Source organism: Engystomops pustulosus, chromosome 1, assembly GCF_040894005.1.
Source record: "Engystomops pustulosus chromosome 1, aEngPut4.maternal, whole genome shotgun sequence".
NCBI lineage: Eukaryota > Metazoa > Chordata > Amphibia > Anura > Leptodactylidae > Engystomops > Engystomops pustulosus.
The window spans coordinates 118,657,233-118,672,325 of NC_092411.1; the positions used below are offsets into that span (position 1 = coordinate 118,657,233).

General features: G+C 44.1%; 1 protein-coding gene across 2 annotated transcripts in view; it reads right to left on the minus strand.

Moving 5' to 3' along the window:
- Positions 1-15,093, minus strand: part of PGM5 (phosphoglucomutase 5) — a 154,543-nt gene that overhangs the window by 5,765 nt on the left and 133,685 nt on the right. For both annotated transcript variants that reach the window (XM_072151397.1, XM_072151386.1), the window contains one exon: positions 6,833-6,967. In XM_072151397.1, coding sequence (XP_072007498.1) covers positions 6,833-6,967 — 135 coding nt within the window. The remainder of the gene's footprint in view (positions 1-6,832; positions 6,968-15,093) is intronic.

The window sequence follows — 15,093 nt, forward strand, 5'->3', positions numbered from 1 at the left end:
TTTCTAAAATGATGATTTTTTTTAAAATATATGCCATTATTAGTTACTAAATAACATTTCCCGTATGTCTGCTTTTTGTTGTTTTCATAATTTTTGAAATGTCAGGATAATTTATTTTGATGTCAAGGATTATTATTGTTTTTAATGAGCTCTGAAATATATAATTTTTGAAAAACCCAATGGGGATCATTTATTAAGGGTCCGCAGAGTGCATATTCGTCGAGTTTCCCAACTATTTCCGTTTTGCGCCGCATCGCTCTGGGGATTGAGTTGCACGCAATCAGATTTTGGTGCATCGGCTTGCATGCAACAGAAACAGCTTTTCAGAAGTTTGTTAACCCTTAGAAATCTTCAAATTAAAATCACAAAATGGAGGTGACATTTACATATTTGCAAAGGATAAAAAGAGAAGACCCATCTTAAAATTTGTTATGCAATTTCTCCTGAGTAAGGAGACACCCCACATGTTCACGTTACTTGTTGTATGGGAGAAAGAGAGGCGCAGAAGGGAAGCAGGGACATGCTTTGTACTAAAAGGAGGGGGCAGGCTGGCTATATACTATGGGGCTGGCTATTTACCACTGGGGGCTGGTTATATACTATGAGGCTGGGTATATACTACTGGGGACTGGTTGTATAATATGGGGCTGGCTATATACTACTAGGGGCTGGCTGAATAGCTATATTGTACTGGTGGCTGGCTATATACTACTGAGGGCTGGCTATATACCTGGGGGCAGGCTGGCTATACACTATAGGGGGGCAGGCTGACTATATACTACAGCGGTGAAGGCTGGCTATATAATACAGGGGGCAGGCTGTATATATACTACAGGGGGAAGGCTGGCTATATACTACATGGAGGAGCAGGTTGGCTACATACTACAGGGGGGCAGGCTGGCTATATACTACAAAGAGGGTCAGGCTGGCTATATACTATAGTGGCAGGCTGGCTATATAATATGAGTTTGGCTATATTCTACTGGGGGCTGGCTATATACTATGAGGCTGGATATAAACTACTGGGGGCTGGCTATATACGATGGGCCTGGCTATATACTACTGGGGGCTGGTTGACTAGCCATATACTACTGGTGGCTGGCTATATATTATGGGGTTGGCTATATACTACTGGGGGCTGGCTATGTACTATGGGGCTGGCTTTATACTACTGGGGGCTGGCTGACTAGCTATATATTACTGGGGGCTGGATACCTAGCTATATACTACTGGAGACTGGCTGGCTATATACTACTGGGGGCTGGCCATATACTGGGGGGCAGAGGACTGGCTGGCTATATACTATGGAGCTGGCTATTTACTGGGGTCATGTGCTGGTTATATACTGGCTGGCTATATACTGAGGGCATGGACTACCTATATACTGGGGAAGTGTGCTGGGGCTACCGGATTAATAAAAATAAAATTAATTAAATTGTATGGAAGTATATATTATAATATATTAATGGGTCGCAGTGTATTATCTGTATATGCAGGGGGCACTTAGCTGTTATCTAGGAGACATTATATTGACTTTGAGAAGTCATAACTGGGAGAAGTTTCCAAGGCATTCTCTACCTGATGGAGAAGGAATGACAACAATGAGGAGACTACAGGAAGTAGAAGAATGGGAGACAGCTGCAGCCTAACATTAAGTGATGTCTGTGCCTAAGTACAGAGCAGATGTGCAGGACATGTAATGCTGGTATATATTGATGTGTGTAGTAAATAAATAGAAGTGCAGGATATTTTTATCGGTGCTTGGTATATTCATTGCTGGAATATATTTATGTGTTTGCTACATTCTTTGCAGGTTTATTTTTTTGGTATAGGCATCACAGCAATTTCCACTGAACGGACATATTTTTCTATTTTATGCCATGTATACAGCTGGGAGGTCTTATTGTAGATGTTTCCATAGCAGTTGGCCACTTAGATTTCTTTCTTATTATTTTTAATGGGGGGGGGGGGCATTTTTATTTTTCCCAATGGCACTGGATCTAATTTGGCTGCATTTTGAGCAAATCATCTGCCTAGGGCACCAAAATGCCTCATCCTGACCCTGGATGAGCCTATATGCAAATACTGCTTTTAAGCAGTTACTTCTAAACAAACTTCTAGTATTTCAAATTCATTTACATCAGTAAGACAAAACTGATACTATCAGAAAGAGGAAATCATGTTCCTTTAGTTCAGTGCACAGTCCACAAGTTCACTACTATGTTGCTTATATCGCATATATTATTTTTGTAGATAACTAAAAGATAGCCTTTCTGTACTTTAGCTATAATTCTGTTCCTAGAGATACTAGATTTATCAGTCCTTTTTGTGTTCTTTCATTCTCAGCGGCTCAATAGTTATTATTGAAATGTGAATTAAGATTGGCATGTGCCCATTGAAGGTCAAACATCCTGCTTTCATGACCTCTAGAAATCATTGATTCAACATGGCATCTGTTCTCCTTAATGAATAACTGTGTTGTCCTAATGATTCCATAAGTGGCGTCAGTTGTAACAATTACTCAAGGATGTTCCCATGTGTCTATTGTGTTCACGTACAAAACATTCTCATAATTTCTGTGAGAGCTGTATTCAATTACAGCCAAGGGACATTGTGTAATTTGTCACACGTCCTCATCAAGGAAATAGCAGCATTTGTTAGCTCCGTTACTTCTTTCAAATTTTTAGGAAACAGCAATGAAAAGTTAATTTGCACCTGAATTGATGTGTGGCACATTTATTAAGACTTGTCTGAAGACTTGTATTATACAACTGTGACAATAGATATTATGGCTCTAAGTTGTTGGACAGTTAATGATATTTTGCTAAATTGCATGGCATCAACAGACCTATAGTGTACCATTTGAGTGTGCGGTTATAAAGACCTAGGGGTACAAGGGCATTACATTTTATAATCCTGTTGTGGCTGTTGTTCCACAAAGAAGCCGGTGAGTGCCGCATTTTTTTTTCTACTACATGATCTTTTACCTGGATCTTCTGCTGAGCACCACAGGCTGTGTGGACTGTAGCTGTGTGCCAAGTTCATTGTGCCTCCAATTTTAACTGTCCTGCAAGACATTGCTGTCTGTGGACTGTGCCAACCCTATGCATTTGCTCTCGGAGTGGACTTTGTGTTTTTTATTTGACTTTGTACTATGATGCCATAGTGTTGGGCAGGGGCCTTCTCCATACATGGCATGTGGCAGATATACTATACAGTGGACGGTTCAAATAACAGTTGCATTCAGTTCTGCCACTTATCACAGCTATTAAAGTTTTATTGTCTCAATTCAATTATGAACAAAACCTCATAGGAGGGGCAACCATGAGTTGTTTCTGTATTTTTGAGCCTATCAAAGGCTCTTATTACAGAACAAAACAATTGAAGCCCCCAAGATAGATACAGTGTTTCCCCGAAAATAAGACAGTGATATTAATTTTTGCACCTAAAGAGGCACTAGGCCTTATTTTCAGGGGATGTCATATTTTTCCGTGAACAAATGAACAAGAATTCACATTTATTGTTGAACCAAAAAAATTCTCTAACATCATTATAACTCTCCAAACTTTCATGCTGTATTTCTTGTGACTCCATTTCTACTGGGATCATTGGCCCCAATCTCTCACATTTACCAATAGCACTTTCCTTAAATGAGCGCTTCTTGTCTGGGTAGCTGCTTGTATCGTGTTTGCAGCACAACAGTCAGTGATTTTATCCCATGAATCCTTCACCCTTGTCACAAGGGTCTACTAATACTAATGTATGGTTAGGGGGAGCTGTAGAAATGACTGCCGCTAGGTCTTATTTTCAGGGGAGGCCTTATATTTCCAAGCTTGAACAAAATTGTACTAGGTCTTATTTTCGAGGGATGTCCTATTTTAGTTGAAACAGGGTATATACATTGCATCTGAGTACTTTGTTGTAACTTTTGTTTCTAATCCAATTATTTTCTTTTACTTTGGTATTCATATTCAACCATTTATGGAATTGCATATTCTGCAAGGTTCCACAAGACATGATGTTTAAAAAACTATTGTGGAACCTATTTTAAGAGGATTACTTATTAGACTGTACTTCTCGATCTTCACCAGTCTCATAGAAGCAAATTAGTAGTTATTACACATGTACCAACACATCAATGACTTTGGACACTTGAGCAACTCCTTTTCTCACAATTGGGTGGGATCATAGTATCATAGTATATAAGGCTGGAAAAAGACGCAAGTCCATCAAGTCCAACCTTTAAGAATTAAATAAATGTTTTATCCCCATAACCTGTGATATTTTTGCTCTCCAGAAAGGCATCCAGGCCTCTCTTGAACATGTACATAGAGTCCGCCATAACAACCTCCTGCGGCAGAGAGTTCCATAGTCTCACTGATCTTACAGTAAAGAACCTTTGTCTATGTTGATGGTAAAATCGCCTCTCCTCTAGGCATAGAGGATGCCCCCTTGTCCTGGTCACAGGAGAGATCCTTGTACTGTCCGTTCAGGTATTTGTACATTGTAATGAGGTCTCCCCTCAGTCGTCTTTTTTCTAAACTGAATAATCCCAAATTTTGTAATCTGTCATTGTATTCTAATCCCCCCATTCCCCTAATAATCCTGGTTGCTCTCCTCTGCACCCGTTCCAGCTCTACTATATCCTTTTTATACACTGGTGCCCAAAACTGTACACAATATTCCATGTGTGGTCTGACCAGCGATTTGTATAAGGGCAAAACTATGTCTTTATCATGAGAATCTATTCCTCTCTTGATACATCCATAATTTTATTTGCTTTAGCAGCAGCCGCCTGGCTCTGGTCACTAAAATTAAGTTTACCATCCACCAATACCCCCAAGTCCTTTTCAGCTCCAGTTTTACCAAGTAATTGACCGTTTAGAACATAATTATACTTTTTGTTTCCATGGCCCCAGTGCAAAACTTTACATTTATCTACATTAAATCTCATCAACCATTTCTCTGCCCACTCCTCAAGCTTCCACAAATCCCTCTGTAATGCTAAACTATCGACCTCAGTATTTATTACTTTACACAGCTTAGTATCATCTGCAAATATTGAATATTAAAAATTGCGATGGATAGGGAATTTCAGGGAAAAACCCCTTAAGCCAGGAACACATGAAATGAGTTAGCCACCGCAGAATCGCTGTTTGCTTATATGCATTTACATTTAAATTTACATTTGTAGCATAATGGACAGGGTGTAACAACCGTGTCGCAGGGATGTGACTGTGACCGGATCTTTAGCTGACTTAATTTTTAATATTCTTTTCAGCATTTAACTCTGATAAGTAAAGTGAGAAATCTAACTGACTCCAATCTAAGCAATCTAAGCTTGGTGCAGTTTGCTTGGTAAATGGGGACCCTTGTGTTTACATTAGGGGGGACTTTTACGAGCCCCACCTTATGATAGACCCGTCAAGGCTCCAGCCTCTTGATGTATCCGACGGGGGCTGCGCAGCATTTATTTCTATTGCAGGGCCTACCTGGTGTTGAAATAAACATGAATTTTCATGTTCTCGTTGGCTTCAGAGAGTGTGCCGATGTGGGGACAGGAACGCCACACGCTGGCAAACCCCCTGTCTGGCACGGAGCATTTACATAGCGTTTAAGTAAATGTGGTATAAACATTGTGTTTACATTACTTTTACATAAACATGGTTAAAATCAATGTGATGTTAACGCAATGTAAATGCAATGGGGAGCATTTACTAAGAACAGTGCAGTTTGTACTATGTGCAGTTTGTCTGTGTGGGGTACAGTGTGTGCCAGATTAATGATTTGTGTATCACATTCCTAATGAGACTCTTGAGAATTTTCATTTTATTTTATAAACTTATAGTAATTGTAGATTCACACTAAAGGCATCGAAAATATGAATTAACACATGTGGAATTATATACTTCACAATACAGTCTGAAACAACTGAAAATATGTCTTACATTCTAGGTTCTAGTAGCCACCTTTTGCTTTGATTACTGCTTTGCACACTCTTGGCATTCTCTTGATAAGCTTCAAGAGGTAGTCACCTGAAATGGTCTTCCAACAGTCTTGAAGGAGTTCCCAGCAATGCTTAGCACCTGTTATTCCTTTTGACTTCACTCTGTGGTCCTGCTCACTCCAAACCATCTCGATTGGGTTCAGGTCTGGTGGAGGCCATGTCATCTGGCATAGCACCCTATCATGCACCTTCTAGGTCAAATAGCCCTAATACAGTCTGGAGGGGTGTTTGGGGTCTCAAATTTGGACTCATTAGACCAAAGCACAGATTTCCAGTGGTCTAATGTCTATTCCTTGTGTTCTTTACCCCAAAAGAGTCTCTTCTGCTTGTTGCCTGTCCTTAGCAGTGGTCTTCTAGCACCAATTTTACCATGAAGGCTGCTGCACACAGTCTCCTCTAAACAGATGTGTCTGCTGCTAGAGCTCTGTGTGACAGTGACCTGGTCTCTAATCTGAGCTGCTGTTAACCTGCGATTTCGGAGGCTGGTGACTCGGAAGAACTCATCCTAAGCAGAGAGAAGTTAGGTATATGGGGCCCCAATTCTAAGTTCGCGCTGGGGCCCACTGGGATATTGTTAAACCACTTATAATAGATAGGATGTTTACTATACCCATAATATAAAATTATTTACTGCAGGCTTCTTGTGGCTGCAAGCTAAGAAGAACCCAGTTGTTTTTGGCTGAACCCTGTTGTGCTTGAAATCTCTGTAGACATTTTGCATCAATCCTGCAATATGTGTACCCAACCTTGAACTACCTTGCATGTCAAAGGTAATGCTCCATCAAATTTGCCTTCACAGTTTTCAGGGAAAAAAGAAGAATTTACCTGGGGCTCTTTATTGTGTTTGCTTGGATCCTTTTCATAGCATTCTGCGTAAATTCTTAGAGTTGTTCCCACATAACCTGAGGCACTGAGTCTAAAAATAATTCTTGATCCATCGGCAAAAATAATCCTGAGTCCCTAGGAAAATAAAAGATATGCATGTTGATTTTGATCACATTCATATAACAAGGAATTGTAAAGGTTAATACAATCATACAAAGGGCTTGCTGCTCTGCGTAACTATAGGGCATATTCACACTTGGCAAATTTGTTGCAGAGATGTGTCAATGAAAATCAACTCTATATCAGAATTTGGTTGTGCCTGGATGATCTATTCAGGAAACAGACACTGAAATACCTTCAATCACTATTTTGCATATATAAATTCCCTTTTACTTTCTGTGTCACTATGAAAGTTTTTATTATTTCATTAACAAAATTTAAAGAAATAAAAGTAATAAAAAATAAATCATATCACTCTCCAACTCAGATGTCCTATCTTACCAAGTGCCAACCTAGTTCTACACATACTATGGCTCCACAGGCCGTAGACCTAGCCTAACCCAAGACAGTGGGACAGTAGAGAAACCTGGAGCTTGGTATCTGGCATTTTCTGGATAGGTTGTATGAAATTGGAATTGTTAGATGGTTGATGGAGGAAGATTTTATTTTGCAACTGTTAAAGACAGAAAAAAAAAAATCTTTGGTACATTCAACACTCAATAAAAGTGTCCTACTGTTCACAAAAGAGCATTAGACAAATAACAGCCACTCATACAACAACCACTTAGCTCTATTGCCATCCTGAAATTAGCATTTAATTGAGGTTCACTAAGGACTATGGTGGCTCTTTGAAGCACTTTATTAGGACTTTATTTATCACCTGTTTGAACAACAGCAACTGCCTTTAAAGTTATCAGCGCAGTGATTCATTCCCTGATGCATAACAAACTCTCGTTCCCATTTGTGGTGACAGTGCTAAATGAGGCCATTTATACTCTCTGTATTCCTTTACAACACAATACTAAAGCAGATGCTTGTAACACATACACTCACCGGTCACTTTATAATGTACACCATGCTAGTAACGGGTTGGACCCCCTTTTGCCTTCAGAACTGCCTCAATTCTTCGTGGCATAGATTCAAAAAGGTGCTGGAAGCATTCCTCAGAGATTTTGGTCCATATTGACATGATGGCATCACACAGTTGCCGCAGATTTGTCGGCTGCACATCCAAGATGCGAATCTCCCGTTCTACCACATCCCAAAGATGCTCTATTTGATTTAGATCTGGTGACTGTGGAGGCCATTTGAGTACAGTGACCTCATTGTCATGTTCAAGAAACCAGTCTGAGATGATTCCAGCTTTATGACATGGCGCATTATCCTGCTGAAAGTAGCCATCAGATGTTGGGTACATTGTGGTCATAAAGGGATGGACATGGTCAACAACAATACTCAGGTAGGCTGTTGCAACGATGTTCAATTGGTACCAAGGGGCCCAAAGAGTGCCAAGAAAATATTCCCCACACCATGAAACCACCACCATCAGCCTGAACCGTTGATACAAGGCAGGATGGATCCATGCTTTCATGTTGTTGATGCCAAATTCTCATCAGACCAGGCAACGTTTTTCCAATCTTCTACTCTCCAATTTCAATGAGCTTGTGCAAATTGTAGCCTCAGTTTCCTGTTCTTAGCTGAAAGGAGTGGCACCCGGTGTGGTCTTCTGCTGCTGTAGCCCATCTGCCTCAAAGTTCGACGTACTGTGCATTCAGAGATGCTCTTCTGCCTACCTTGGTTGTAACGGGTGGCGATTTGAGTCACTGTTGCCTTTCTATTAGCTCGAACCAGTCTGCCTATTCTCCTCTGACCTCTGGCATCAACAAGGCATTTCCGCCCACAGAACTGCCGCTCACTGGATGTTTTTTCTTTTTTGGACCATTCTCTGTAAACCCTAGAGATGGTTGTGCGTGAAAATCCCAGTAGATCAGCAGTTTCTGAAATACTCAGACCAGCCCTTCTGGCACCAACAACCATGCCACGTTCAAAGGCACTCAAATCACTTTTCTTCCCCGTACTGATGCTCGGTTTGAACTGCAGGAGATTGTCATGACCTTGTCTACATGCCTAAATGCACTGAGTTGCCGCCATGTGATTGGCTGATTAGAAATTAAGTGTTAACTAGCAGTTGGACAGGTGTACCTAATAAAGTGGCCGGTGAGTGTAGATCAGTAGTGGTCGCTAAAATAATAGCCACTAGATGGTGCTGTGTCCTTTCTATATAACTTAGTGAACAACTGAAATTATATCACTGAATGTAATAAGTTACCTTGCATAACAGTATGTAAACCTATTAAGCTATATTCACATGTAATAATGCAGTTTTTCCATTTGTGTCTTTTAAAAGCCAAGGCTCTGCGCCATGTTTTACACTGTGATTCACAGCTGATAAGTAAAAGAGCTCACTGTCGGACCCTCATTGATCATTGATGATTTAGAGGAAAGGCCATCTTTCAATCCAAAAATAATAATTTCTGTTTAGTAAATTACGACGACATGGGGATGCCATATGTAAAATCACTTGCCAAGCACTAAAATCAATGCTGGTTTTACCTGTACAATACAATCTATACAATATTGAATGCACAATGGAATCCTGGCATATGGTATAAATGCACAATATCGCCTTAAAGTAAATGAGGTCCAAAGACATCTATAGGACTAAGTAATAGAAATATACTGGGCTAAAATATTATCTAACTATGACTAGTAAAGAGCAGACCTGAATTGCAAAGTCCAGGTCCATACAGAATGTGGAGGGTTCAGTACCCATGATCCTGAAGCCGGCTTTGGGTTCATGCTTGGGAAAACATGGCAAGCTGATTAACTGCTGAGCAGCCAATCAACCAGTGTTTAGTCCCCTAACAACCAAAGCTATGCCCTCTATTGGCATGGCTGTGATTGGCCAGGTAGGACATGTGACCCTGCTGTAAAAGAGGAATGGTCACATTTTTCAGCGCCATTGCACAGATGATCGAGATGATCGAGATGATCGAGATAAGGTCAGTCAGGCACAAACAGTAAAAATGAACGCTTGTCCTTTTCAGGGCACTTAGGTAGGGAGTGGAGGCTGCTGGACAGGTGGAAATCTTTTTAGGGGACTTTTTAAAAACTGCAGGTTGCTACTCGGGCTGCTATAGTGCAGCATCAGTCTAAATACTATTTGTATCATACAGTGTTACCTTACTTAGTACTATTTTCATTAACAGCATAGCATCATATAGTACTACTGTACAGTAACAGTCATAGTACTATTTGCATTATTCAGTATGTGAAATATAATAATAATTTTTCATTTATATAGCGCACACAGATTATGCAGCGCAAAGCAAGTCAAATTGGTCCCTGTCCCCATGGGGCTCACAATCTAAACAACCTTACAGTATGTTTTTGGAGTGTGGGAAACACGGAGAGAACATACAAACTCTTTGCAGATGTTGATCAGGGTGGGATTCGAACCCAGGACCACAGCGCTGCAAGGCAGAAGTGCTACTCACTCAGCCACCGTGACACCCTTAACATCTCAAAATTTACGGGAGGTGGGCACCCCTCCCCTCTGACATTCCTCCATTCCAGACCAGGTTGCTTGGGCAATAAAACCAGTCTTTCCCAAAACCAGAGATCCTATCATAAAATGAATGTTGTTTGGATTAGATTCTCTCTACATCTATTAACCAGGTTATAATATAAAATATTATAAAATTGTTATAAAATATACGTATCTTGTACGTAAACCGGGGACTACCTGTAATAGCCTTCTTGTGTTGTAACGATTCCATAACTCAGAAGAGACATTACCTAAATTAATTGTTTTATCAGCAATTTAATATTGTATTTGTGTCAGGCTTGTAGGTGTGGATCATCTGGACCACTGCAGACGATGACACAAGCCACTACCTGGGACCCGGCTTTCACCAGAGACCGTCGCAAGGCGGGTTAGACAAGCTGCGGCGTGGTACCACCAGGTCGTTCCTCAGGCGTGACTTGTCTGCAGTGGCGGTCAAGGTCGAAGTACAGAAACAGCAGACAATCTCGTGGTCGAAGTCCAGGCACAAGATCAGGGCAGACAGCAGAGATGCAATGTCAGAGTCCGGTCCGGGGTCAGCAACAGGAGGTCCAAGCAAAAGGGTACGGGAACACAGCACACAGGACAGCAGCACGGAGGAACACAGGTATACACAGGAACACGGAGGGACTCAGGAACACTGGAACATGGAGGGACTCAGGAACGCAGGAGACACAGGAATCGCAGGCAAATCGCAGAATAGCTTTCTCTCAGGCTGTGAGGCACAAAGATCCGGCAGGGTGAGATGGGAGAGACAGATATAAATAGCCTCGTGGGAAATAGCCAGCGCCAATTAATGGCGGGCTGGCCCTTTAAATTTTCTAAGGCTGCTGCACGCGCGCCCTAAGACACGGGGACGCGCGCACACGGAGCGAGGCCGGGACTCGGGAGCGGGGAGAGGTGAGAAGCACTGCCGCTATGAGACGCGGGACCACCCGTGACAGTACCCCCCCTTCAGCCTCCCCCTCTTCTTGGGTTGGAGAAATCTCTGCAGAAGATCACGGTCCAGGATATTGTCCTCCGGCTCCCATGACCTCTCTTCCGGACCGAACCCCTTCCAGTCGACTAAGAAGAACCGCTTCCCCCTTACCGTCTTCATATTAAGGATGTCCTTTACCTCATAGGTGTCGTGGAGTCAGCCACAGGGGTGGGAGGAGGTACTTGCCGGGAGAAGCGGTTTAGGATGACAGGCTTGAGCAGGGAGACATGGAAGGAGTTCGGGATGCGCATGGTGGGAGGAAGGCGCAACTTGTAGGATACCGGATTAATACGGGCTAGGACCTCGAAAGGACCCAAGAATCGTGGACCGAGCTTGTACCCGGGTATCTTCAGCCGGATGTACCTAGAAGATAACCAGACCTTGTCCCCAGGAGAGAAGATGGGAGGAGGTCTGAGTCTCTTGTCGGCCTGGATTTTGGTGTGAGCAGACGCCCGAAGTAGAGATAGACGAGTCTTTCTCCAGACAGAACTGAGGTCCTGCACCATTTCCTCCACCGCAGGAACATCAGAGTGAACTGAGAGAGGGAGTGGTGGGAATTCTTCCATAGACAACAAAGAATGGAGCTGCACCAGCAGATTCTGAATCCAGAGAGTTGTATGAGAGCTCTGCCCAGGGAAACAAAGTGGACCAGTCGTCCTGACGGGCAGAGACGAAATGGCGAAGGTAGCAGCCCAGAGTCTGGTTAACCCTCACCACTTGTCCATTGGACTGAGGGTGGTAAGCTAAAGAGAAATCCAACTTTACCTGCAGTTGGCTGCAGAGAGAGCGCCAGAAGTGGGAAACATACTGAACTCCACGAACAGAGACCATGTGCAGAGGGAGACCATGTAGACCTGGAAGAGGGACGAAATGAGACATCTTCGAAAACCGGGCTGTCACCACCCAGATGACGGATGGAAGATCCGTGACAAAGTCCATAGCTATGTGTGACCACAGGCGACTGGGTATTGGCAACGGAAGTAAGAGACCAGCCGGTTTTAGACGAGAAGGCTTATTACGAGCACAGGAGGTGCAGGATCCCACAAAGTCCTGAACATCTTTGACCAATGTCCCAAAACAAAATCCTCTTCCACAGAGCAGGTCGGACATACGTCTTGCCAGGGGGAAGCTGCCGAAGATCCACAGGAGCGGCTGCAACCAACTGTTCCGGAGAGATGATATTCTGAGGAACCGGCTCTTCTCCAACAACATCTGAGGCACGGGATAGGGTATCAGCCCTGATATTCTTCTCTGCAGGTTGGAAGTGGATCATCAAGTTGAAGCGGAAGAAGAATAGTGACCAACGGGCTTGCCTGGGGTTAAGACGTTGGGCTATCTGGAGGTACGAAAGGTTCTTATGATCTGTGTAAACACAGACGGGAAAACGAGCCCCCTCCAAAAGATATCACCATTCTTCCAGGGCAAGTTTGGAAAAGAAGCCACACATGAGTGTTCGACCCCTGGGCCCCTTCTGGGTAAGCACAGCCCCTGCACCGACAGAAGATGCGTCCACCTCCAGGATAAAAGGCTTCTCCGTATCGGGTCTAGAGAGGACCGGAGCTATGGCAAAGGCGGACTCCAACTTTGCAAAGGCTTCTTCAGCTGCTCGAGGCCAAAGGCGTGGATTAGCGCCCTTCCTGGTGAGTGCCACGATGGGAGCGACTAGAGTTGAAAAATGTGGAATAAACTGTCGGTAGTAGTTTGCGAAGCCCAGGAACCTCTGAATAGCGCGAAGGCCCTTTGGGCGTGGCCACTGCAGATGGCAGATAATTTGGTAGGATCCATCTGGAGACCTTTGTCGGAAATGATGTAGCCAAGAAAAGGTAGACTCCGTTGATGGAAGAGACACTTCTCGAGCTTGGCGTAGAGACGATTAGCTCGAAGGCGGCCAAGGACTTGCTGTACGTGAGACTGATGGGTCTTGAGGTCTGGAGAGAACACCAAGATGTCATCTAGGTAGACCACTACACACGTATACAGAAGGTCTCTGAAGATGTCATTGACAAACTCTTGGAAGACAGCTGGAGCGTTGCACAGTCCAAATGGCATCACAAGGTACTCGAAATGACCATCTCGGGTGTTAAATGCTGTCTTCCATTCGTCTCCCTTGCGGATACAAATGAGATTGTAGGCCCCGCAAAGGTCCAGCTTAGAGAAAATCTTGGAACCGCGCAGGCGGTCAAACAGTTCTGTAATCAGTGGCAGAGGGTAGCGGTTTTTAACCGCGATCTTATTAAGTCCACGATAATCAATACAAGGACGCAAGGAGCCGTCCTTCTTGGTAACAAAGAAGAATCCTGTGCCCGCAGGAGAGGAGGACTTCCGTATGAAACCTCTTTGCAAGTTCTCCTGGATATACTCCGACATGGCTATGGTCTCAGGAACGGAGAATGGATACACCCAACCTTGGGGAGGAGGGGTAACCGGCAACAACTCAATAGGGCAATCGTAAGGTCAATGCGGTGGCAAAGTCTCAGCCTGCTTTTTAGAGAACACGTCAGAGAAGTCCTAGTAGCACGTTGGTAAACCTTCCAAAGGCTTCGTAGACACGGAGGAGGCCAATACAGGTAAAGACGCCACCATACAGCGGGACCGGCACTCTGGACCCCAATGAAGGATCTCCCCTGTCATTCAGTTGAGAACAGGTGAATGGAGCTGCAGCCATGGTAGACCCAAGAGGATAGAGGACGTGGACCGAGGTAGCACATAAAAGGACAGTCTCTCCTTGTGCAGCACTCCAACCTGCAAGAACAGAGGCTTGGTGCGATACAGGACCAAGTCAGAGAGCATTTGGCCACTTACAGAGGAGATGACCAACAGCTTCTTGAGGCGAACCACTGGGATGCGATGCCGGGAGACCAGAGCGGCATCCACGAAATTCCCTGCAGAACCGGAGTCCAAGAAAGCGGAGACTTGGATCTGGGGGCTGGCGCCAATGCTGAGAAGCACCGGAATCATCAGGCATGGAAAAGCTTTGCTGACACCTAGGGACGCTTCTCCCAAGAACTGTAGGTGCTGGCATTTCCCGGACGCTGGGGACGGATAGGACAAGACCTGATGAAGTGCTCCGGACTGGCACAATAAAGGAAAAGGTTGCCCTGGCGTCTTCTGATGCGTTCCTGGTAAGAGAGTCTAGCTCTGTCCACCTCCATAGTCTCCTATGCAGAAGGTACGACCAGAGGCTGGAGTGGCCTTTGGAAGGCCAGGCGAGGCAGTCGTCGAGGACTAACTTGAGGTTGCTCGAGGCGTGACTCCTCAGCATGCTCCCTAAATCGTACGACCATCTGGGTAGCCAAGGTGATGAGACGACTCAGAGTAGATGGCAGATCACGAGCGGCCAGAGCGTCCTTTACATGAGAGGCGAGACACTTTTGAAAAGCTGCGGACAGGGGCGCGTTGTTCCAAGAAAGTTCCGGAGCCAGAGTGCGGAACTGGACTGCATACTCTCCCACGGAGGAATTCCCCTGACGTAAATCCAGCAAAGCAGACTCGGTTGAGGAGGCCCGGGCCGGTTCTTCGAACACGGAGCGGAATTCAGACAAAAAGGCCACAAAAGAAGCCGTAACTGGGTCATTTCTGTCCCAAAGGGGAGTAGCCCAGGCCAGGGCTTTCCTGGAGAGAAGGCCGATTATGAAGGCCACCTTAGATCGCTCCATG